This window comes from Stegostoma tigrinum, chromosome 4, assembly GCF_030684315.1.
Source record: "Stegostoma tigrinum isolate sSteTig4 chromosome 4, sSteTig4.hap1, whole genome shotgun sequence".
NCBI classification, from domain to species: Eukaryota; Metazoa; Chordata; class Chondrichthyes; order Orectolobiformes; family Stegostomatidae; genus Stegostoma; species Stegostoma tigrinum.
Window position 1 is genome coordinate 69,542,600 of NC_081357.1, and position 26,787 is coordinate 69,569,386.

General features: G+C 40.3%; 1 protein-coding gene across 3 annotated transcripts in view; it reads left to right on the forward strand.

Annotated features, from left to right (window-relative positions):
- lama2 (laminin, alpha 2) overlaps nt 1-26,787 on the forward strand; it is a 372,371-nt gene that overhangs the window by 168,736 nt on the left and 176,848 nt on the right. For all 3 annotated transcript variants that reach the window (XM_059645398.1, XM_059645399.1, XM_059645400.1), the window contains exons 14-16: nt 1,223-1,434; nt 9,506-9,617; nt 20,756-20,869. In XM_059645398.1, coding sequence (XP_059501381.1) covers nt 1,223-1,434; nt 9,506-9,617; nt 20,756-20,869 — 438 coding nt within the window. The remainder of the gene's footprint in view (nt 1-1,222; nt 1,435-9,505; nt 9,618-20,755; nt 20,870-26,787) is intronic.

The window sequence follows — 26,787 nt, forward strand, 5'->3', positions numbered from 1 at the left end:
TGAGGATGAGGTTTTGGGGGTCCAGTCTCAGTGTGGAGGCAGAGCAGAATATACGGAAATGTGATGTGAACCATGGAGTTGCATGATTGCCAAGCAGTGGACAGCCAATTGTGCATAGTGTAAATTCAAATTCCATTGTATATCATTCACAAATTACAATCCATCTAAAGCTATCTTGTATGAAATTTGTTAAATCATTAGGGGCATGGATAGGGTAAATAGACAAGGTCTTTTTCCTAGGGTGGGGGAGTCCAAAACTAGAGGGCATTGGTTTAAAGTGAGAAGGGAAAGATTTAGAAGGGACCTAAATGGCAACTTTTTGATGTAGCAGGTGGTGTATGTATGGAATGAGCTGCCAGATGAAGTGCTGGAGATGCATAGAATTACAACATTAAAAAGGCACCTGGATGGGTATATGAATAGGAAGGGTTCAGAGGGATATGGGCCAAATGGTGGCACCTGGGACTAGATTAATTTAGGATATTTGGTCAGCATGGATGAGTTGGACTGAAGGGGCTGTTTTCATGCTGCACAGCTGTAAGATTGTATGACTCTAAGCCCTACTGACCAATGTCTCCTGCATTTGCTGACCTACATTAATTCCTGATTCTAAAATGTCTCAGGTTTAAATTTCTCATTCTTTATGTTTGAACCCTTTTATGGCACATACTACACTATGTGTTGGGAAACACAACATCCTGATCACTCATATGCGCTGTAATGTGCTATGTTCTATAGTTGGCTGTTATTCCTTACAGTCTTTGCTCACTGGAATTCGCACCCCCAATCCCTCCATGTCTTCGTTAACTCTCGCTCCTTTAGTGCCTCCTTAAAACCTTCTAAATATTCAAGTAGAGTCATACTTAGAGTCATAGAGCCTTAGAGCTGTACAGCATGGAAACAGACCCTTCAGTCCAACTCATCCACGCCTATCAGATATTCTAAATTAATCTATTCTCATTTGCCAGCATCTGGGCCATATCTCGCTAAACCGTTGACTTGATATTGTTTGTTCTCTCTGATTATTTTACATTAAAGATGTTTTGTTATTGTTCTGTTATCAGTGTGGATTTCACTAAATTGTCACACCATTCACTAAAACTTTGTAAGGTCTAAGTGCATAGGTGTCAGGTGGAAAGTGTTTTCTAGCAAAGAACTAGTTGAGGGAACATTTTTGTTGTATTATTTGTTTACATGTTTTGTCCCTCGTTTTCTTTGTTAGGGTAATGGCATCCTCATAAGTGATGGCATTGAAGGAATTGAGCTTGATCCACTGACAGAGCACACCAAAATGATAGTTCTACGACCAGAGAACTTTGTGATTCATTCCACAATGTCACCTGTCAACAGAAAGGACATCATGACCGTTTTGGCAAACATCACCCGTCTTCTAATAAGGGCCACGTATAGCTACGATCAGACTGCCATCTATAGGTAAAAAAATGTAATATATTTTCTTTGCATTTGCAGCAAACCTCATATGTTTTGTTGAAATTCAAGACCTCAGCCCACTTGCTATACTTTGATCATTAACTGATCTATCTTTATTGGTTGAATTTTATGATGGCATGGGCAGTGGAACTGTGAAGACTTAACTGCCCGTGGAAATACTTCGGTTAATCGTTGCCCTCTGGCTCGATGGTTAATAATCCTGTAAAGAGATATGTGTAAGAGGGGGTTACTGCTGGCAAATTGGTAGCCAAATGTATTAAAATGAATTGCTGCATTTTGCCTTTGTGTGGCTGCAAGTATTTGTGTATCGTGGCACCCTGAACCCAGAGACTTGTGGAAGAGGCAGCCCCTCACACCTATTTTGATTGTTCCTTGATGAACAGAACAGACTATTTCCAGAGAAAGGAAAATTGAAATCACAGGCAGCTTGTCTTGTTTTTCATTTCCGTAGCTGCCTGTATGAATAAAATCCTACCACTAATTTTCTGCAGTTATTGCCTGAAAAGACAAATTAGACTACATTTTCCACTTACAACAAGCTCATGTATTATTTGCTTATGCTGCAATGAAGAAGAGTGCTATGAAATATGCTTCATCCAATTTGCCATTATTGCTGAGTTACCTCACGGAAAGAAATTTATCTTAAGTAAATAGCCAAACCAGAATGTAACCATTCAGTGCAAGTACATTCTCAGTCATGCATCTCATTATTGATGATTTATTAAAAATAAATTCTAGAGACCATACTTGTTATTAAACAACTACTGCAATTCATTAACAAGAAGAGCATTTATCTTAAGTTTCTTTCTTGGTTTAATAATTTGTCTGACCACAAGGTGAATTTCAAACAGAGCCTACCCTTGGATTAAACTCATCTGGTGATGTCAAATGTAGAGAATAACCCAAAGTGCTTCAGTTATAAACAATGGTCACTGTCTGTTTGCACTGGACAGTTGTGACTCTCTGGAGTCATTGTGCTTCAGGCTGTAATACAAATATGCCAAATTGCAGCAGGATTCCTGAGCTCCGCTGGTTTGTTAAAAGCCCCAGGCTGGTTTGAAGTAATGCAGCCTCCTTTCTCATTGTTGACAGTGAAATTGCTTGAGGACACACAGGGCATTGTCTATAAATAACAGCAGCAGAGGGAGGCACTTCTACTTTACAAAATTTACATTTTGGTAACAAAATAGACATTCAATTCATGAGTAAATCTGGTTGAAGGTCTTAGTTACTTAGAGCTACTTAAATGCAAACTTACAAAAAATTCTTCTGATTTGGCAATGCTGCAGGAAATAAAAAATGAGAATAAAAATATTTCAGATAGCTGAAATAAACTTTTTTTAATTCTGGGAGCAAAAGCAGATTTCAGTGCATAAATGGCCGTACTTTTTTTATTGAGGCATGAGGATTATTTGATTTTCCTTTGCATTCTTGATTCCATGTTTCCTTCTGACATTTCTGGAGATTGGGAATGTCTGATGTGCAAATTGAAACGCATGCCCTGCTAAGGTGGGCTTATCCATTGCAAATGAGGTAAAATCAGATTTCCTTCCACGTACCTTTTCTCCTAGTAGTTCAGGGTTTGGAAAGCCAATTAAAAGCACATTGGATTTGAGTGTTTGTGAAGAAAATGGAAAGTGCTTTGAAGAGTCTGAAACATTCTGAATGATTAGTATGGTATGTTCATACCTTTATTGTGGAGATTTGTCCTTTAAAAGTTAGTTGACCCTTACATTAGCCTCTTTCTTGAACTGCACTCATTTCCTTTGGATGAAGCACCACTGTGCTCTTAAAATGTTGCAAAAAGTCCTGTTAGCTTTTACTATCATCTTTTCTACTGTGATAGAATAACTGGCTGATTTAAGAAAAGATGATTTTTGACAGTTTAGAAGAATCTGAACAACTTGCATTAGATTAGATTCGAAGACAACAAAATGTGAGGCTGGATGAACACAGCAGGCCAAGCAGCATCTCAGGAGCACAAAAGCTGACGTTTCGAGCCTAGACCCTTTATCAGAGAGCCATTAGATTCATTAGATTCGATTCCCTACAGTGTGGAAACAGACCCTTTGGCCCAACAAGTCCACACTGCCCTTTGGAACATCCCACCCAAACCCATCCCCCTATGACCCACACACCCCTGAACACTACGGGTAATTTAGCATGGCCAATCCACCTAGCCTGCACATCTTCGGACTGTGGGAGGAAACCGGAGCACCCGGAGGAAACCCACGCAGACATTACTTTCTGGTCTAATCTCCAATTTCCTGCCTACACCTCATTACCCTTTGTCTCCTTTGTCTATTCACAATATGTCAAACTCTATTACGAATAAATTTATAAACTCAGCCTCCGCAATATTTTGGGGAAGAGAATAGGCCAAGCCAAAGAGTAACTAGGGATGGACAATAAATGCTGGCCAGCCAGCGACACCCATATTCTACAAATGAATTTTTAAAAAAATCCTTTGAGAGAGAAGAAAGATCTCCTAATTTCTGTCTGAAAAGAGCCAGCATTTTTTCGTAAACAGTGTTCCCTAGGTTTAGCTTCCCCCACATAGAACCTCAGGATATCCAACATATCCAGTCCCCACAAGATCTAATACATTTCAATACGATCACCTGTCATTCTCCTGATCTCAAAGCGATACACTCCTAATGTCTTCAATATTTCCTCATAAGGTAGCCCAGGAATGAGTGAACCTTCTCTGAATTAGTTGTAAGGCCGTTTTTTTTTTCAAAGCAGGTGACCACACTGCATACAGTACTCCAGATGTGGTCTCACCAATGGCCTTTTATAATAGAATAAATTGCTGAGCAATGGTTAAAATAAATCTTGAGAAAAGGTGTTTCTTCGAATAAATTGCTGTCATGATGGATGTTATTAATTGTGGAGTTGTTCAGCTCATGAAGTAAACTATAGATAATGAACTTAATCAAATATGCAAATCTCTGCTTAAGGTAAACTCGTCTGTAGAATTCTAATTGTCGGAAGGCAAAGGCATCAAATTGAGACACATAGTTGTGAAAGGAGATTGACAAAGTCATTGTAGAAAGGATGCTTTGCCATTGGCAACCTAGAATGTGAGGTTGTAGTTTTATGATAAGGGATAACAGATTTAAAATAGAGATGAGGAGAAATTACTTCCCTGAAAAGCCTTGTGAATCTGTGGAATTCACTGTCCCAGAGTACAGTGGATGTTGAGACATTTGAATATACTTAATGAGAAAATGGACAGATTTTTAGTTGTAACAAGTTGAAGGGTTATGGAGAAGGGGCAGAAAAGTGGAGATGAGGCCGAGATGAAACCAGCCATGAACTTATTGAATGTTGGAGCACATTTGAGGCGTTGAGTTGCCGCACCCTGCTCCTGGTTCTTATGTTCTGTCTAGCTGCAGTAAAACATCCCTATTTGTCTATGCCATTCTGCTTCTAATTATTGACAACCTTCTGTTTCTTTCCTAAACACTTGCTGTACCTGTCAGGTCTCCTGGTTCCCTCCGTACCACTGACTTCTGCAATCTCTCTCTAATTAAATAAAATATTGTTTTGCTATTCTTCCTGCCAAATGGACAAGTTCATATTAACACAATCTATACATTTTCCCACATTCTTAACCTGTCTACATCTCTTTGCACACCCCCTACCTCCATTTGAGTACCTACTTTCCCACCGATCTCAATGTCACCAGCTGTTCTGGCTGTTGTACTTTTGGTACCCTCATCTATATCTTTGATAAAAGTCGTAAATCGTGGAGGACCAAGTTCTGATTTCTGTGGTGTGGTACTGCACTGACAACTTGGTGAGAGAGACTCATTATCCCTATCCCCTGCTTCCTGTTAGCTGGTGAATCTCTGGCTCTCTTGCTGCTGTCTCGACTGGATTCTCTCTTAGATAGCCTGCAGTCCCTACCTGTACTTTTGCTAGCATCCTGCGAAGGAGTCATTGAGACACAGAATGCTGGCCCATTGTGATTAGTACCTACAGTTGTCCCATGCCACTATCTTATGAAACTTTGCCTATTGCTTTCTCTGGATATTGATCATACCAATCTCCATGCATCTCACCCCTCCCACTGTGGACCCTGCCCACCTTTTCAGTGGATCAACCCTGACTCTCTCCCCAGCTCCCTTTCAGAATGTATATTAACTTGTGCCCAAGGCTGTTGCCATCCTTAGAATTATTGTGAATGATACAATGAAATCTGGGGTTGATGGGAAAGGGTAGATCCCCCTAAATGAAGCTTTTTTGCCAGGTTATGTTTTAACATCTCTTGTCAGGGCTAAAGGGCATGTGACCCTTATCACTAGATCACACCTTGGCTTGGCCCCCTAATTTTCCGGCACTTTCTCTTCCTATGAGCATTTCATTATGTTTCAGTCCTTCCAAATGTTGTTTAAAATTCTTTGCCATGCAGCCCCCAAGCATGATAAATCCCTCCTCATCAAGATACTGCATTCTATCAGTCTTTGTACAAACTTCTAATTCTCAGGAATTTTAATTTCCATCCTAGCTCATCACTAATGTACTGCACTCCTATCTGCCCAAATCTCTCCCTCTCATGTGAACTCGCTGACTGAAGGGTTGAGTTCCCGAAAGGGATATATAAGCTTCTGAACGTGCTCGACATGGTAGATGTTGCAAAGATGTTTCCAAAGGTGGAGAGTCTCAAATGTGGGCATGTACTTACAGAATACAGATGCATTCATTAAAAACTGAGATGCAAAGGAATTTCTGCTCCAGAGGATAGTGAGTACCTAGAATTCTCATCCCAGAGAATTGTGGAGGCTAAATCATTGCAGGTATTTAAAGAAGAGGTAGTTAGACCTTTGAAATATCAGGTAGCTAACATGAAAGAGGAGCTGAGGCCTTGGGCAGATCAGTGATGATTCTGTTGAATGACCTAACTCTGATCCTATATTATATGTTTTTAAAGCTAGCTATGCCAACAGCCAAGCTATTTAGGACCAGCTACAAAGCTAGTATCTACCCAGCAATGTGGAAAATTGCCCAGGTATGCCCTGTTCACAATAATCAGGACAGCTCCAACCTTGCTAGTTACTCTCCATCTTGATCAGCAGCAAAGTGATGCAAGATGACAGTGAGAGTGTGTGCGCTTCACGTAACCGTCTCTTAGATGGCAAGAACCTGATTACTGATGTTCGGTTTGGATTTCACCAAAACTTAACTTTATTGCAGCCTTGGTCCAGACATAGACAAGAAATCTGAACTCGAGAAATGTGAGAATTACTACCCTTGACTGAGTGACGTCAAGGAGTTCTGGCAGAATTGAAGTCAGTGGGAATCAGGGGGATAACACTGGTTGGAGTCATACCTAGCACAAAACAAGACATTTACGGTTGTTGGACGCCAAACTTCTCAGCCCCAGGGCATGACTACAGGAGTTCCTCAGGGTAATGTCTTTATCTCCAGCTTTTTCATGACTGACCTTTCCTCCGGCAAGGGCAAAGTGGATTGTCATTGATGATTACACAATGTTAGAAACATGTACAATTTCTCAGATTCTGAAGCAGTCCGTGCTATTAAGCAGTAAGACCTGCACAATATTCAGACTTTGACTGTTATGTTGCAGGTAACATTTGCACCATACAAATGCCAGGCAATGATCATCTCCAAAAAGGCAGAACTAACCATCTCCTTGCCACAACAACATGACCGAATTCCCCCATTATCAATATCCTGGGAGTTATCAGTGACCAGAAGCTAAACTAGACTAGCCATATAAATACTTGACTACAAGAGCACGTCAGAGGCTGGGAACTAACATCCTGGCTCCCCGAAGCCTGACCAAGTCACATATCAGGGGTATGATTGAATAGTTCCCACTTGCCTGGAGGCATGCAGCTGCAATAATGCTCAAGGAGCTCCACACCATCCGAAACAAAGCATCCTGCTTAATTGGTATCCTGTCGCTTCCTCCATACCAATGCACATTGGCAGTAGCATGTATTACATATCAGGTCAACATGCTCCTTGGGTGGCACTTTGCAAAAATGTGATCATCTAAAAGTATAAGGGTAGTAGACACATCATTATCAACTGCAAACTCCTTACCTCCTACACACCATTCTAACTTGGAAATATAATGTGACTTTTCCAATTTCATGTGATCAAAATCCAGAAACTTCTTTTGTAGCATCATTCTGGATGTACAGCAGAACTGTAGCAGCCTAAAATTATGGCTCACCACCACCTTCTTGTATAATTTGGGATAGGTATTAAATGTGATACCCACATCCCATGAAAGGATAGAAGAAGGCCCTGTCAAATTCTCTATCCTCTGTTTGCTGATCTACTTTGGCTTCAGGTCAAGCAATTCCTTGATTTTAAAATTCTCTTCCCTGTTTTTCTCTTCCTTCCATGACCTTGTCCCTACCTGCAAGTAGAATCTCCTCTAGCTCCACAGCTCTCCAAGATACTCCCGCACGTCAAAATCTAGCCTCCTGAGCATCCTTTAATCGCTCTGTCATTAAAATCTTCACCTTCGCTTGCCTCAGCCTTGAACTCTGGAAATCCATTCCTGAACCTTTCCACAGATTCATCTTGCTTTTCTCTTTAAATGCCACATTATTGACTGAGCTAATGGCTGTCTGTCCTTTTCTGGTCTTCTGCCTTGCTGTCAGTTTTGCTTTGTAATACTCCTGCACAGCACCTTGGGATCTTTACTATGCAAAAGACACAATGCAAATGAACATTGTGATCTTGGGTTTTGGATTTGCTGTATTTCACATTTTCTTGACTTCAAATAATAATTGCCTAAAATAAGCTGTGATTGATTCCATACCTTTAGGAGGGGAAAAAAAAACAAGGAAGGGAATTTTAACCCTGAGTGGTAATCAGCTTAGTGCCACCTCTAGCTCATCCAATAGTGACAGCTAAAGGCTTAGAAAAAATTATCAGCCCATACTTACTTATGGCAAAAACTGTCAGGTCATTAATCCCAAGGTAAGGAACATAGAATTGGAGTTAGATTGTTGGGGTGATCTGTAGCTAAGGTGGACAGCGTTGAGTGGAGTCTGCATATAAAAGACTATCCCTGCTTCCTCTGCCTTATGAGGAAAAGTTTTAATCTTGTCTGCGATGCTGTCCAGTGATCCAACTGTCCTAGACTTCTGCTGATTTCCTAATTAAGATGGCATCAAGTCTTACACACTGTGACACTAATTCACCCATGTGTGGGACTCCCTCAGTCTAATTAAGTGATTATAATGTTATATGTCAGTCCCTCTGTACAGTACTTTTCTTTTATCCGTTTTCAATTTTGTTCACTGCTGTTCTGCCCCCTTATGTAATTTTACCCATATCATTCATAACCAGTGAATCACTTTTGGATTTCCTGAGACTGTGAATGGTGCTATATAGATGAATATTCATTTTATTAGCCAGACAAATTTAATCAGTTATTCCATTCCACCTTGTGTGCTGTTGTTCACGATTCCTAGATTCTGTCTCATTGTTATTTGGAAATTAAAGGTAGTTTAATTACCAAATCTTGAAAATACAAATCTTGCAAATAAAACTGCAGTGATCTATGAAATGATAGTTGCAGCACCACACCATGTCAAAATCCTTTAAACAATCTTGATATGTGTGGACATTCAGACCATTCTGAACCAATTTTAAAAGGGAGTTGTGGACATGCAACTTAAAGGGTTGCAGATGAAAAGTAGGAGAGAGGGGCACGATGGCACTAAATGCAACTGTTTTTTCAAAGAGCCAGAAGAGATGCAACAAGTTGAAACAAGCTGCTGCGCTGCATGATTCCATAATCTTGATAAATTGTACGGATGAGTTACTGAAGACGACAGTGCATGCTCTCAGCAAAGGTGTCCTTATGGACATGCCACTATTTCTAATTAAAACAGAAGTTGCTGGAAGACCTAGTTTTAAACTGTTTCATGACAATTAACTCACCGCGGATCCACTGGGAAGAAATGTAATTAGAGCTTCTCTCTGTAATTATTTGAATGGATTTAAATTTAATTAAGTTTTATGAAGAGGATATATTTTTGTTCTGTTTTTGCCTGAACAGGTTGAGCTCTGTTATTCTCCAAACAGCTAATCCAAGTTCATTAGGCCGACAGACAGCTACAAGCGTTGAGATTTGTCACTGCCCCCCTGAGTACTCTGGCACATCTTGTGAAGTAAGTAACAATTGCAGGATCTAGATTTTGCTGTCAATAAATTTCCTAATCTGCAGCATTTCATCTTTTATCATCAATGTGGCAAAATGATAACTGACTAGACCAGTGAAGAACTTCTAATCGCCATCAACAAAGGTAAATTAAAATGAATGATTGGAAAAGCCTGCGGGGCTTGCTTAACTCCACACCCAAATTGTCATTGAATATGATGTACAGAGGAATCATTGATTCACTGTCCCTTGTGCCTTTTCAACTCCTTAACTCTTCATTGAGAAGGTTAATAAGAATTTTGAACTTGAGGTGCGATCAGAATTTTTAAAATTCATTCATGGGATGCAGGCATTGCTGGCATTGGATTTATTGCCTGTTCCTAACAGTCCTTGAGAAGGTTGTGGTGAGCTGCCGTTCACAAAGGATAAATATATCCAAAATGTTGTTAGAGATGGGGTTACATGATTCAGACCCAACAACACTGAAGGAATAATGATGTATTTCCATATCAAGTGGCTTGGAGTGGAACTTTGAGATGGTGGTGGCCCATATATATTTTGCTTTTATTATTGGGCTGTCAATAAACATGTTAACTTCATTTGGGTTTCTCTTTAATTTCTGGTTGGGATGAGTGCGTTTCTGGCACAGGCCTGAGATTTGTGGATTAATTGCCTTTGAGGGTCAGTTCTGGCCTGCAATTCTAGTCGCTCTGTTATAGGAAGGATATTATTAAAATGGAGACGGTTCAGAAAAGATTTACCAGGATGTTTCTGGGAATGGAGAGTTTGAGAAATAAACATAGACTGGATAGGCTGAGACATCTCTTCACTGGAGCATAGGAGTTTGAGGGGTGACTTTATTGACGTTTATAAAATCGTGAGGGACATGGATAAGGTGAACAACAAGGGTCTTTTCCCTAGGGTGGGGGAGTTCAAAAACTAGCGGACATATTTTTGAGAGATAGTGGGAACTGCCGAGATAACAAGGTGGAGAGCTGGATGAACATAGCAGGCCAAGAAGTATCAGAGGAGCAGGAAAGCTGATGTTTCGGGCCGGCCTTTTTGAAGAAGGGTCCAGACCCGAAACATCAGTTTTCCTGCGGACATACTTTTAAAGAGAGAGTAGAAAGATTTAAAAAGGACAGAAGATGAAATTTTTTTCCAGAGAGAGTGATTCGTGTGTGGAATGAACTGACAGAGGAAGTGGTGGATGCAGGAACAATTAGAACATTTAAAAGACATTTGGATAAGTTCATGAATAGGAAGGGATTGGAGGGACGTGGGCCAAATGCAGGCAGATGGGACTGGTTTAGCTTGGGAACATGGATTTGGGTTCGACTGAAGGGTCTGTTTCCATGCTGTGTTACTGAATGACTAGGAGGTGATCAAGAGCCACTTATAACCGAAGTGCTTAGTATTTCTCTGTTAGAGTCACTCACAGCGATGTGGATCTGCAGTTTTGTGGGCCAGACCGGGTCAGTCAGGACAGCAGAATTCATCCTTGATGGGCATTCATGAATCAGATTTTTTTTATGATGATCCGGACATTTCATGATCAATTTTAATTAAACTTGAATTTCATTCTGGATTAATGGTTAATTTAATTTAAGTTTCCCCAGCTGCCTTGGTGGAAATTGAACTCATGCCTACGATTGTAATACCAGTAACATTGCCACTATTTTACCCACGGTGAAATATTTCATTTAAAATAAGAAACAGATGAGCCGGTTATGTTCGGTATCTCAGGGATACATTTCATCCTAAATCACTGACTAGATGATCCTTGGATCATGGTTAGCATAGGCTGTGGGCCTATGCGATTAGAATTTTCCAGGCTCTTGATTGCTCCTCAGACTACATGCCTGGCTTGACCAGCCTGAAATTTTATGGAGGTTGAGTGAACCTTGGAGCAGCCTGCTCATCATCCATCCAATTACGGCCCTGAAGTGACCAATTAAGTAGCTCCCCTTTCCTCTCACCTATAATTTTGATGCAGGCAGCAGGAGGTCAGGGATGTGAGGAGAGGTAAATTTCTCCAAGTTACTCTGTTCAAGCTAATTAATCCTTGATAATCTATTAAATGGCTGTAGGGTTTGTTGCAGATTTGGGAAACCTGCTATGTGAAAAATCCTGTAATGTGTTTCCTCATACATCGGCTTTCACTTGAGCAATACAGTTGAGTGCGACGATTGTGGAATCTCTATCTATGACTTCCCATCACCTAGATCTGCTTGCGTAGTATTATTGCTGAAAAAAAGACACATTTTGTTGAAGTGTCTGACATTTGATGTGATCCAAATCAAATCACATCAACATTTGCTCGATAATCCTGAATGTGTGAGGAATTATGTTGACCGATCAGGATTTTCAATCAGGTTTGCAGTGTGGTGCACTCACATGTGTGAAAGGACATGCATTAACATGCAGGGTCTAGGTATTTGCAGGCAGAAAGAATGTGTATGTGCAGTATGCCTCTTTCAAGTCAACATAATAGGTGACAGTGAATTGTCGTTTTGTTTCTCAGGTCCATGCCCTGACCAATCAGGGTCAACATTGCTGATTTTAAAATGTAACAAAATTTGGCAGTTAACTGTCAATCAGCATTGTGGATGCATTCTCTATAGCAATGCTTCTGCCAAAGAGACTCCACACTTGCCTACCAATCCACACTTGCCTTTTGCAGCATGAATGTTGGTTTTCTCCTGGAATTTGTATTCTTGTGAAATCCCTTGATGAATTCAAAATGAAAAGCTTCAATAAAATGTGTATTTTTTTCAGCAATACCCATGCTGTGTATGACCAAAGTACCGTTTGTGTAGTATTACTTAAAACCATGGCATCCACACAGGTTTATTGGTCCACAGACCTGTGCTTGAATTTATGTTGCATACAGACATCTTGATTCCCCCTTGTGCTAATCTAACTATTAATACTTTCCATTCTTTTCCCTATTGTGTGTGTCTCCATTCTTCCTTTTAGTGTACCTATGCTAGTTGCCTCAAGTCTTCTTTGGGGGAGCAATTTCTGCTTTCTAACCAGTTTCTGTCTAAAGAGGTTTCTGGTGAATTCCCTATGGAATTTATCAAAAACTTATCAAAATTAACAAAAAATTTTTTTTTAAAATGCCCATCGGATCTTAACTCAGTCTGATTCCTCATCTTTGAGAAGGTGGCGGTGAGCTGCCTTCCTAAGTCCACGTGCTGTAATAGGCCCACTATACCAGGCGAGAGAGAATTCCAGGATTTTGACTTAGCAACACTGAAGTCAGGATGGTGAGTGGCTTGGAGGGGAACTTGCGTTTGGTGGTGTTCCCACGTATCTGTTACCTGCTTGGAAGGTGCAGTCTAAGGACCATTTGGTAATCCTTTGCATCTTGTAGATAGTACACACTGCTGCTACTGAGCTTCAGTGATGGAGGGAGAGGAGGTTCATGGATGTGGTGTCCATTAAGTAGGATTCTTTGTCCTGAATGACGTTAGTTTTCTTGAGTATTGTTGAAGCTGCACTAATCCAGGCAAGTGGAGAGTATTGTATCACACTCCTCACTTGAGCCTTATAGATGGTGGACAGATAATGGGTAGTTAGGAGGTCAGTTACTTGCTGTAGCAATCCTAGCCTCTGACCTGCCCTTGTAGACACTGTAGGTATATGGCTAGTCCAGTTCAGCTTCTGGTTAATGGTAACCCCCTAGGATGGTTAACACCATTGACTGTCATGTGGTGGTAGTTATATACTCTCTTATTGGAGATGGTTGTTGCTTCACATTCGTGTGACATAAATGTTACTTGCCATTTGTCAGCCCAAGCTTGGATATTATCCAGACATTATCCATGCTGCATTTGGACATGGACTGTTTCAGTATCCGAGGAGTCACTCAGTGTGCTGAGCTTTGTGCAATCACCAGCAAATATTGCCACTTCTGACCTTATGGTGGTGGGAAGGTCATTGATGAAGCAGCTGGAAATAGTTGGGCACTAGAAAGAACGCAGAGAAGATAGGTACACATACTACCAGAAGACAGGAACATAGGAACAGGAATATACCATTCAGCCCTTCAAGCCTATTCCTCTACTCCATCAGACCATGGCTACAATGAGGAAAGGATTGACAGCCTGGGTCTTTCTTCCGTATGCGAACAAAAGACTGGATGATCTAATGGAGGTCTTTGAATTATGAAAAATTAAATAGAATAATGTTTAATTTTAATATTTAGTCGAGCACATACAGAAGAATGTTTACAATTGTGAAAAAGAAAATAACCAGAGTCCATTAATAAGAGATGGTCGCAAAGAAATCCTATTGAAGATTTGGAAGAAACTTCTCCATCCAAAGAATGATGAAAACGTGGACCTCACTACCAGAGGGAGTGGTTGAAGAAAATTGTGTAGATGTAGTTGAATTGAAACTGGACATGTATTAACGGGAGAAGAGAACAAGTTGTTACAAAAGATAGATTTAGGCAAGAAAAAGATTGGAGGATGATGGAGTTTTTCTGTGTGGTATGTTCCTCATAATCATAATTATAATCATCCCATGTCATCAGAGTTACATTAGCTGCTGTCTGGCAAGACTTCAGTGTTGAAATTCTCATCTCTATTTTCAAATTTCTCCATAGAGCCTCAATAGGTCTTTTCCTATCTTGTAACGCCCTCCAGTCCCACATTTCTCCAAGATTTTTGCATTTCTTCATTTCTGGCCCCTTGCACCATTAGTCAAAACTCTGAAGTCTGGAATTCCTTTCCATTACTGCTACCACTTTCTCTATCTCTCTTTCTCTTGCTCGCTCATCCGTTATGACTCTTCTTAAAACTTTATCTCTTTGATCAAACTTTAACCATTTGTCCTAATGCTTCCTTTGTGGCTCGCTGCTGTCCTGTATGCTAACATTCCTATGATACGCCTTGTAACCTCTTTACTGCATTAAAGGAAATTTAAATGCAAATACAAATATAAGTGCAAGTTGCTGTTGTTTCAGATCAGCCAGTAACTCATGCAGAATAGTTGTCAGACTTGTATATCTCCAGAGCAGCTCTCAAACTGGAAATGCTGCTTGACACAATAGTTTTTGGTTGCATGAAGGACTTACGTTGGGCTACAATGTGCACTTACAGATTGGTCCTATGAGAATCAAATCGCTGAGCTCAAGAGACGTGGGATGCCTCAAGCTATCATCTAATAACATGGTTAAGATTTCTGTAAATTGTAAACTGTACTATGCCAGATGCCCCCATTTCTCCTACACTAAGTTTTTCTCAGAATAAATTCACCTGTGATGAGGCTTCTTATTGAAGGGGAATGTGGTCAATACATTGGTGTCTTCAAGTTTTTCTGTATAGGCATCTAAAACAGCTCAGGAACATCTTAATTTAGAATAATGGGATGTGACAGATTCCTGGGACGAGACACTTTTTAAAAAAAATTATTCACAGGATGTGGGCATCACAGGCTTGCCCAGCATTTATTGCTCATCCCTAATTGCTCAGTTAAGTATCAACCACATTGCTGTGGGTCTGGAGTCCCATGTAGGCCATTCTAGATCAGGACACTTGAACCAGATTGGTTCTTCCCCAACAGTGGTTTCGTGGTCCTCATTAGAAACTTGATTAGAGATGCTAATTGAATTCAGATTCCACCATCTGTCATGTCAGGATTTGAAACCGGATTCTGAACATTAACTGGGTCTCTGGATAAATAGCCTAGTGATAATGCCACTAGGTGATCAACTTGCCCTGTAATGCCTTATACTGCAATGTCATCTAATACTTATATTGTGGTGAATGTTACAAAAACTCATGTTTTTGTTTTTTCTCTTGCTCTATTATTTTGAACGCTAAATCTCCAAATTTGGCTTCATTTTTCACAGTTTCTGCCCTATTTGCATGATATGTTTCTACCTTACCTTTCATAAGTATTGTCCATTATAGTTATCAACATTTCAGTATCATTTGCTATGTTCCTGAAGCAAGTATAAGTTGTACAGATGGGACAACAACATTTCAAAAGGCAGCAGAAAATTTAAAATGTTAACAAAAATTGTGACAACTGAAGCTCCATGAGAAGCAAGTATGGATCCATTAACTTTGGAATCAAGGAAGACAAATTGAATGTTTCTTTTTGAAATATGGTGAAAGACTAGGTGCTATTTTACTGTCTGCAGGCAGACAGGTCATGAACATTGTGAACAGGGACAACGAGTCCAATACAAAGTTAGCTTTCATCTCAAAGAGCCCAGAGCACTAAGGAAGAACTGATGCTTCAAAATAATAACAAGCAAAAACAGAAAATGGTGGAAGTGATCTGTGCAGTGAAACTGCAAGAGCTTCACATCAGTCATCTCTCCCCACAGATGCAGCCACATCCACTGAGTATTTCCAACATTTACTGTTTCTTTTTTAGCTGTTGAGTTTTTGGGGAACTGGTGTTTCAGTTGAGCAAAGTCTTAATCAGGGTTTAACATGCGTATTACATTCAGTATTAAGTACTGCATTTCAGGAGGGTTAAAGTGGCCTCAGTGGAGATGCAGCACACACATATTCACCAGAGGTAATGGGAACTGCAGATGCTGGAGAATTCCAAGATAATAAAATGTGAGGCTGGATGAACACAGCAGGCCAAGCAGCATCTCAGGAGGGATGCCAGGACTTAAAGAATTAAATTATGCAGACTGATTGTACAAACTTGATTTTCAGAGCCTGAAATTTCAGAGGGGTGGAGGAAAAATTTATTAGTGATCTTTAATTTGATGGAAAAATTTGATAAAGTGGATGAAAAAAACAATGCTGCTGTTATGGGAGTTCAGAATAAAGTGGGACAATCTTACATTCAGTTTTCCTTCAGAGAGGATTCTGAACTGTTCCTCAAAAATATTGTGGATGCTGAGAAAATTAAATATGGATGGAGAGATTAGTACGTAAAGCAATCAAGAAGTATAGATAACTGATAAAAAGCAGATAACTGGGACAGAGGTATAGATTAGCCATAAACTAACTGAACGGTAGAAAAGGAATGGGACTTTCGTTATTGCTGGCTGCTGGTTCATGATGACCTAAAGATTTTCTCCAGTATATCAGCCTTTTGAAAAGGTGTTCAGATGAGACTCAGGGCACCATATCATCTTCATCTCATTACACCAAAAACAGGCATGTTTGGCAATCATTCCACTCTAAGTTAAATTCTATTAGCTTTGACATAGAATCATTTCACCTCCATGATATTAACACTGTGTGTTTTAATTTATCTACTGCCAGTTACTATGGCTCCAGTAAATGTCCTGACATGGTATAGTTAATTGCTGGATGAGTAAACAAATAAAATTAATGGTTTACAATGACCTCTAACTTTCGCAGACAAACTTACCTAATTCAGCTCTCATATTAATACAGTTACCCTTCTTTTATTCCAACCTTTTGGCTATATCTTGTTCCCTTGAGAAAAGAAAGACAAATTAACAGGACTTCCAATGCTCTTATTTGCTAACTTTAAAAGCAAGACTAGCCATGACTGTTTTTTTGTATGAATAATCTGCATTTGCCTGTAGTATTTTGTTATTACTGTTGTAGCAATTAACAGTGTTACCAGACATGGAAAAATGTATTTTTCCCTTTGAAAAGTGCTCGGTGAGAGCAGCAGTACTGTTTAAATTTACAGTCAGTTTGAATCATCAGACATTGTCTTTGCAGAGTTACAATCAAATTTATATACTCTTAAAAGTTTCACATATTTTAATAATGGAGTTGAGGTAGTTGTAATGAGCTCATCAGGAAAATCATTTCACTTTTTTTTATACTGATCATCATATCCCAGCCATTGACATCAAGGAAGATTGTTGTGAGTGTTGGAGGTCAGTCAACTCAGCTCTGCAGGAGTTCCTCAGGACGGTATCCTAGGTCTAACCATCTTCAACTGGTTCATCAATGACCTTCCCTCTATCAAGGTCAGAAATAAAGATGTTCACCAATAATTGCACAGTGTTTAGCATCATTCAGGACTCCTCGGATGCTGAAGCATTTCATATTCACATGCAGCAGGATTTGGACAATATCAAGGCTTGGACTGACAAGTGGGAAATAATGTTCACATCACACAAATACCAGGTAATGACCATCTCCAACAAGAAGCAATCTAAGCACCACCTCTTGACATTCAAATGATGTAACCATCATTAAACTCCCCACTATCAACATCCTAGTGTTACCATTGTCCAGAAATTTAACTTAACCTGCCAGATAAACACATTAACAGTGGCTACAGGAGAAGGTTGGAGGCTAGGAATCGTGCAGCAAGTAACTTTCCTCAAGAGTACCCAAAGCCTGTCGACCACCTTCACAAATGACGAGTGTGATGGCATATTCCCTGCTTGTCTGAATGAGTGCAGCTCCAACAACATTCAAGAAGCTTGACACCATCCAGGACAAAACAGCCTGCTCAAATGGCACCACATTCACAAGTATCCACTCCCTCCACTGCTGACATTCAGTAGCAGCAGTGTTCACTATCTGCAACACCCACTGCAGAAATTCACCAAAAATCCTCAGATAGCACCTTTCAAACACACAGCCACTTCCATCTGGAAAGACAAGGACAGCAGAAACATGGGAACACTACCATCTGCAAATCCCCCTCCAAGCCTTTCACGTACTTTGTTTGGAAATATATCACCTTTCCTTCAGTGTCATCGGATCAAAATCCTGAAATTCCCTTCCTAAAAGCTCCATGGGCCATCGTACAGCATGTGGACTGTTCAAGAAGGCAGCTCATCAGCACCACCTCAAGTGTAGCTAGGAATGGGCAATAAATGTTCAGGGATGTTTAAATGCAAGGCAGCCAGTGATGCGCACCTCCCATGAGTGAATAATAAAAATCAACAGTAATATGGAAGAAGCTTTGCTTATTTTAGTGTGTACTTGAGCTTGGAGCGCTTTATGATTGGCAGAGACAGCCGCACCAAAAGGAGTCTAGCCCCACTGCACATGCCATTGTACAGAAGCCTTATGCCATCAATGGTCTTGACTATACTGAAGAATCTATGTACGTCAGAACTATCAGCAAGTTGCTGGATTTCATCTGCTCTTTCTGCTCATTGCCTGTTCTTGTTTTTGTTGGAGTTTCTGTTGGACTTCAGCCTTCATATATTTGTCCACCTGCTTCTTTCCTTAAAGCTTTGATGAAGCTTGCAGTTTACGAATGTCATTTGTGTGTGATTCTGTAGCTCCGGCATCTCTTGGCCATTCCGCATCTCAGAGCTTGACAATCTCCAACCAGTTAGACAAATGCTTCTTTTTAATTCCTCCAGCGAAAATGGACATTTTCACCATTTATCACATTATATTCCTCTTACCATATCTTCCTCCAGCCACTTAAAGTATCAATATCTTTTTGTAAACTCCTTTTACAACTTATTTTCCAGCCTATCTTTGTGTTATCACGAAATTTGGCAACCAAACTTTTGGTCCTTTCATCTAAGTCATCTACATAAATTCTAAACCGTTGAGATCCCAACATTGACCCTCACCATAAACCAACCCTATCACATATTACATCTTATCAACCAGAAAAGAAGACCCATTTCCATCAACTCTTTGCTTTCTTTTAACTAGCCAATCATCTATCCATTATGAACTTTCATTTTCATCAATAACCATTGATATGGCACCTTATCAAATGTCAACACGAAATCTAAGTATAATATATCCACCGGTTCCCCTTTATCCACAGTGTGTGTTGAAATCTCCAACAGATTGGTCAAAAATGATTTCGCGGTTTTCAGAGCCATTTTGAGTCAGCCTGATTATCATGAATTAATTCAAGTGACCTGCTATAACTTCTTTAACAATAGCTTCTAACATTTTCCCCATTACACATATTAAGCTAACTGGCCTGCTTTCTGTCTCCTTCATTTCTTAAAATAAAGGAGTTATATTTGCTACCTTCCAATCTAATGGGATTGCGCTCAAATCGAAGGAGGTTACCGAAACTCTTTTAACTGTTCTATCAAGTATCCTTCTGAAATTTGACTCTCTGCAGCCTGCCACCCGCCTTCACATTACCATGACATGCAAGCCAGAATCCTCACCAACTGATCCGCGACAGATTGATAAGCATTGCAAGCTGGGATTGAGCAAGGCTGTGTCATCGCTTCAATGTCTTTTTCCATCTTACTCATCACAAAACTCCAATCCTTCTCCATGAAATTTCCTGCTGGAGTGGAGCTTCTATACAGGATGTGCAGGAAGCAGTTGAAACTATGTCACCCCCAGTCTTGAACCAGGAGCACCCTAAGTCTGCTACAGCATGCAGACGACTGTTACACGTGTACGTGCTCAAAGGCTAAGCTCCACACCATGATGCAACATGGAGGTGTTTGGGAGAATGAGACTTGCTAACATCCAGAAGACAGAGGTTCTCTACCAGCCCTCTCCTGCCAAGTATCACCCTCAACTATCAAGACTCATGATGAGCAACTGGAAAGCATGAATCAATTTTGATACCTTGGGAGCTGTTTCAATGAAGGCAGACATCATCAAACGTGGTGGAGGCCAAGTGAAAATGACAGAAGGAATATGTGAAAACCAGAACATCGCACCCACCTCAAAAAGAACCACGTCTCCTACCTTGTGACAGGTTGTGTGCATCCAACATTGGACTGTTAGTCACCTCAGCACCGATGGTTACAGAGTCATAAAGTCATACCTCACAGAAATAGACCCTTCTGTCCATCTAGTCCATGTTCCCAAACTAAACTGGTTCTACCTGCCTGCATTTGGCCCATGTCGCTCCAAGCATTTCTTATTCATGTACTTATCCAAATGTCTTTTAAACATTGTAACTATATTTCTGGTGGGGAAGAAAGTTTCCAAAGAGGTTGATGCTTTCATAAAATGCAAATTGTGGAAAGGTGTTTGCACAGCCTTGTATTCCCCACCTTAGTCATACAAAACTCTGATTCATCTTGTATAATTCTAACTTTACAACCATAGATTAAGGTGGACAAGATGAAAAACTTCACATTGTTTAATTATATCTTAATAATACCACTGTTCAACATGTAACACTTCACGTATCTTGGGATCTGTTTAAACACAAGGAGCCCACTTTGTATGAGTGGAAATGTTGCTTCAGTGAATAACAAAGATATTTTCCTTTTCACAGTCCTGTGCGCCTGGATACAGACGAGTAAATGGCACCCTCTATGGAGGAATCTGTGTACCATGTACTTGTTATGGCCATTCTAACTATTGTGATGACATTACTGGAGAATGTTTGGTAAGTATTAATAAATGGAATGCAGTCATCCAGCTGGGATGTGTGAATGTTTTATTTACAGCAAATCCAGAGTATCCATGCCAGTGTACTATTTGGAAGTTTTTTTTATTTTGAAATCCAGCAGCAGCACACACCTTTCCCAACCCTGTTAGTAACATGGATTGCACCATCTGCTTCTCATAATATTTGTTGTTACAGTCAGTGAATGCCTCATGTTACAAAATCCTGAATGGAAAATTTCAGCTTTACAGTGTAATAATATTTTAATATTATTTCCCTTGTTGAAGTACAAAATCTGTGCTTTCAGCTCAGAGTACAATATTGAATGCAGCCGAATAATTATAACTGTGGACCGACTTTGTTCTTTCTTTTCAGTATTTGGTGTAAATAAGGTCTTTGGTTTAGTGCATGTATTTAATGTTTCATAATTAGTATCACAATCAATCATCACTGGTTAGTACGGAACCTGGGTATTACTGAAAAAGACACATTTTGTCAAAGTGTTTTGACTTGCAATGTAGGCCGTTTGACCCATTCAGTCTTTCCACCATTCAATGGGACTATAGCTGAATTGATAATCCCCAACTCCACTTTCCTGCTCAATCCACATAATCATGGATTCCCTTTGTAATTAAAAATCAGCCTTGAATTTCAAATCAGTCAACACAACCTTCCTACCACTTCTCTGAAAGGGTGAAAATTACCAAATTAGTTTGACCAACTTGAATCTTGGCCACAGGTGAATCATTATGTACCCTTTCTTCCTGCAAATAAAACAAAAACACATCGTACTGAATCAGATGCAGGAAGGTCAGTTTCCAAAAGGAGAAGGAAATCCCGAAGTTTTCTACAAGCACATCAATTGTTGAAGGAGAAGTTAGGCCAATCAGAGGGCCAAGAAGAATGCTTACACTTATAGACAAGAGATGTGGTTGAAGAGTTAAATGAATAATTTGCATTGGACTTCACCAAAAGGCAGATTCTGCCCAGATCTTGGTGATGGTGGGAGAAACTCTGTCACTAGAAATGTTTAAAATTGATGAGGAGGTGGTGTGGATAAGCTGTCATGACCTAAAGTTGATAAGGAACCTGGTCTGGATAACGTGCATTCAAACATATTGAAGGAAGTGAGAGTAGAAGTTGTAGTAGCACTGGCAATAATCTTTCTAATCTTTCAGCGTTCACCCCATCGCCCCCCCCACACACACACACACACACACACGTGCGCGCGCACGCTACTTTGTGCACTTGGCTAAGACACTAGACAATTGCACACTTGAAACAAATTACACCTCAGGTCTAATCTGTGAAGTCGTTACATGCTCACCCAGACAGATTACAAAAGGTCATTGAGCTTTATACAACAAGTCAGGCATGTCTGGCGGACATGACCACAGTTGGCCACTATCTCTGCAATCTCTGTCCAGGCTGCTTTGGTCTGACTGGGAGGTCTCCTCTTCATTAATGCAGACATGAGGACTTTCCATCTAAAATCCAAACCCTAGAAGAGGACTTCAGGAGCTCACCATCAAACCATGGGGCAGACTTTTTGGTCTGGGATTCGCAATGATGTCTCCATGTCCTCCTCCACATAGTGGCCTGATGATCTCTGTGGAGAGATGAAGAAAGTCAAAGGGTATAATTGGAGTCTTTTCCTAAGCACTGATATTCCTGATGGGACTGGGACAGGGGTGCTCAGATGTTCTTTTCTCCCTGCCAAGGGTCCAGTATAGTACATTGTAGGCACAATAGTCACGAGAATTTAAAACAAACTCCAGTAGTTCAATGGATTTGTCAGTCGTCTTGTTTGAAATCCCTGCCTCCTGACCTTGAAAGTGGAGCAGGTTGACAGAGTAGTGAAGAAGGCGTTTGGTATGCTTGCCTGTATTATTCACTGCATTGAGTATAGGAGTTGGGAGGTCATGTTGTGGCTGTACAGGGCATTGGTTAGGTAATTTTTAGAATACTGCATTAAATTCTGGTCTCCCTGCTGTAGGAAGGATGTTGTGAAACTTAAAAGGGTTCAGAAAAGATTTACAAGGGTGTTGCGGGGTTGCAGGATTTGCGCTATAAGGAGAGGCTGAATAGGCCAGGCTGTTTTCCCTGTAGGCTCAGCGAATAAAGGGTGACTTTATAGAAGTTTATTAAATTATGAGGGACATAGAAAGGATGAATAGTCAAGGTCCTTTTCCCAAAGTGTGATTTCTTGGTGTAGATTCTGCAGCTCAATACTTTTACAGTATCATGGGGTGAGATGGTACATTTGGGATTGGGGCAAGGTAAAAATTAGGCACCATATGCGTTGGTCATCCAGACCCATGCATTGCAAATTTACTAGTTGCATTGAGTGGTTAGATCGGCATTGAGTGGTCAGACCATTTGCAGGCCATTGAAACCATTGACCACTGAAGGGCCTTCTGCTGCCAATGAAATTTTACCGAAGGTATCAGGAGATTGGCATCAAGTCTGTGCGGACCCTTTGACTTGCCAGTGGTTTTGGCTCCAAAGCAGCTCACCTTCCTGCAGGTCCCTGTGGATTTGTCGTAATCATACTGAAGGATGCCATTCAACCTGTGGAGTCCTTGGCTGGTTAATACCCTCTCTCAAAGCCTGTTTGGGCCCCAAAGGTTGGTGGGCGAGGAAAGCATTTAGTTTCATGGGAAAGTGACATTTGGGACCCCTCCTCCTCCTTGTTTCTGCCCATCTGAGTCTGGGATTGGAAGGTTTACTATTCATGTTAGAGCCTGAACCTCAGGGTGCTTCTATTTAATTGCAGATGGGGCATGCTAGAAGCCTGAGCCAAACACTGTCATGTATACTTTCAGAAATTCAGAAGCGACAAAGGGACTCAGTGCCACTGCTGTGGATAAAGAGGAACCGGTGGATGTATTGCACTTAGATTTCTAAAAAGCATTTAATAAGATGCCACATCAAAGGTTATTGGGGAAAATAAAAGCTCATGGTGTAAGTGGTAACAAATTGGCATGAATGGAGGATTGGCTGGCCAGCAGAATGCAGAGAGTAGGAGTAAATGGATCTCTTTGAAGCTGACAGGATGTCACAAGTGCTGGGTTGCAGGAGTCAGTGCTAGGGTCTGAACTCTTGACAATTTATGTAAATGATTTGGAAGGGATTGGAGATGTGGAGCTAAATTTGCTGATTACACAAACATAGGTAGGAAAGTGAGTTGTGAAGAGGACGTAAAGATGAGCCCACAATGGGATGTAGATAGATTAAGTGGGTGAACAAATATCTGGCAAATTGTGTACAATTGGGAAAATGTGAAATTGTCCATTTTGGCAGTAAGAGTGAAAAGGAAGCATATTATCTGACATAAATGCTGACAGGTTCCAGCGGTCTGAGATGAAGAGATCCTAGTACATGAGTTGCAGGATGTTGGTTAGTGTGCAAGTAATCCAGAAAGCTAAAAGAATAGAGATAACAGGCACTGTAGATGTGGAGTCAGATATAACACAGTGTGGAGCTGGAGGAACACAGCAGGCCAGGAAGGATCAGAGGAGCAGGAAAATTGACATTTTGGGCTGGGACCTTTCTTCAGCAATGGGGAAGGGGAAGGGAACTGGGAAATAAATCGAGAGAGGAGGGTGGGGTTGGGGAAGGGAGATGGGATGGTGATAGGTGAGTACAGGTAGGGGGTGGTGGGGACTGGTCCGTGGGATGGGTGAGGTGGATAGGTGGGAGGGAAGATGGACAAATTGTGTCAGGTCAAGGAGGCAAGGATGAGAGGAAGGATTGGATATGGGATGAGGCCGGGGGTGGGGAGATTTTAAAACTGGTGCATTCTATGTTCAGGCCGTCGGGCTGTCGGCTCCCACGGTGGAATATGAGGCGCTGCTCCTCCAGTTTATAAGTGGTGTCATTGTGACACTGGAGGAGACCCAGGACGGACATGTCACCCAGGGAATGTCTTGGTTTTTTGTGACAGGAACCAATGCAAGAGTGGGGAAGTTATACTTCAGTTATACAGTGTTTTGGTCAGACCAAACCTGAAGTACTGTGTACAGTAGTGGACACCGTCCATACGGAAGGAGGTTAATGTGTGGGAGCAGTTTGGAGGAGATTTACTGAACGAAAACAAATGGAATTGGACACTGCCTTAAGAGGAAAGGCTAGACAGTTAGCATAGAAAAGTTGTCCTGTAACCTCTGAAGCTTAGAAGAGTCGGTGGGGATTGCCTTGAAACATATAAGATCCTGAGGGGACTGGACTAGGTGGACTTGGAAAGATGCTTTCCCTTGTGGGAGGACCTAGAACCATGGACCATATTTTAAAAATAAGGGGATGCCTATAAGGTGAAAACATTTTTTTTAATCTTGGAGAGTTCAGAGTCTTTTTAATTCCCTTCCTCAAAAGGCAATGGATGTAGAATATTTTAAGGCAGAAGTAGATAAATTCCTGATGAATATGAGATGAAAGATTGTTAGGGAGATGTAATAATGTATATTTGAGGTCAAAATCAGATCAACCATAATCTTATTGAATAGCAGAAAAGCCTAACAGAAAAGTGGGCTGAATGGCGTACTCTTGGCCCTTGGTCATATGTTCATTTGTATGTGCCAGGAACCTCCTTGAGCCTTCATTATAGTGGGACGATTTATGTTTGGACCATGAGCACTGGCATGCTATCCAAATCCATTTTCACCCAATGTTCACATGTTTACAGTTCCAGTTGAGTTTCAAAAAGGAACATAAACTTCGGTCACACTTCCTTTCCCTAATTAAAAATACTGAAGGTGCTGTAGTGTCTTTGGCCCAAAGTGACTGAGATTAGCAAAGTCAGTAGATGTGCTTATATTTTCACTGTGCTATCGTAGGAATCACATAAAGTTGTTTTGCCAATCTTAAAGATTAATAGTGTGACAAAATAATACGTTGACATTACAGGAAAACCATGGCATAATCTGTAATGTTTTAAATGATGTTATTCAATTTTACATTTGATTTCATGCCCACAAACCAAATAGAATTTGTTTAAATCACTTGTCTGATCAAATAAACTAGTATGAATATTTTTCATATATAGCTAAATCATGCAATATTTTGTTATTCAGTGTAAGCAATGTTTGTCAGGGATATTCTTAATCTCTAATGCGCAGACATCAGATCCATAATGATGAGTGTGAACTTGCTTTAAAACATTTTTTTTCTTTTCTTCTGAACGCTTCTGTTATCTGCTAATCGTATGCGAATTTGACAATTCTTGTTAACTCAGAGACAGTTTGGTTTTATCCTGTCTAACAAGGTGCGAGGTTAAAGTAACTTTAATCATTTTGTTATTGAAATAGTGCTACATGGATTGCTACCTGTGTTTAACAAAGATGAGAAAAGCTTTTTGTGTGATGCTTTCTTCATTGTGATAATTAAATTCATGATTTATTATTCTCCCTTGAGGGAATGTTCTATCTTTAAGCCAAGGGTTAATGCTTATGAATAAGGACATTCCATTTAAATGCTGTTTTAGAAATGCAACATTTATTGCTAAGCATTGCACATAGTTCAGACATATGTGGATGATTTTGCTAATATTTATGAATCTGCATTTTAGTGCAAAATTGAGTGAAGTATATCCTCACGCCAAATTAAAAGATTCAGTGTGACACAATTAATGGAAAAGCATGTGTACATTTTGTATACCTGAAAAGAAATGTTAACTGCATCTAATTACACTGCAATTTTGAAGATACCTGTTAAATATATGTTTCACTGCTTCGAAGTTTCATATGTTCTACCTTCAAGGTGCATAACTGAAGATGGGCCAATGTTTCTTTTTGAAAAATTGCTGTGCTTTTAGCCTAATAATTCCTACAGTGTTCTAAAACCTGCAAAGAGTAGTCAGCATTCCCCATGTGATGATGTGGCTGAGGATAAGTTGCTCAGCTTTGCCGAGATTCAAATTT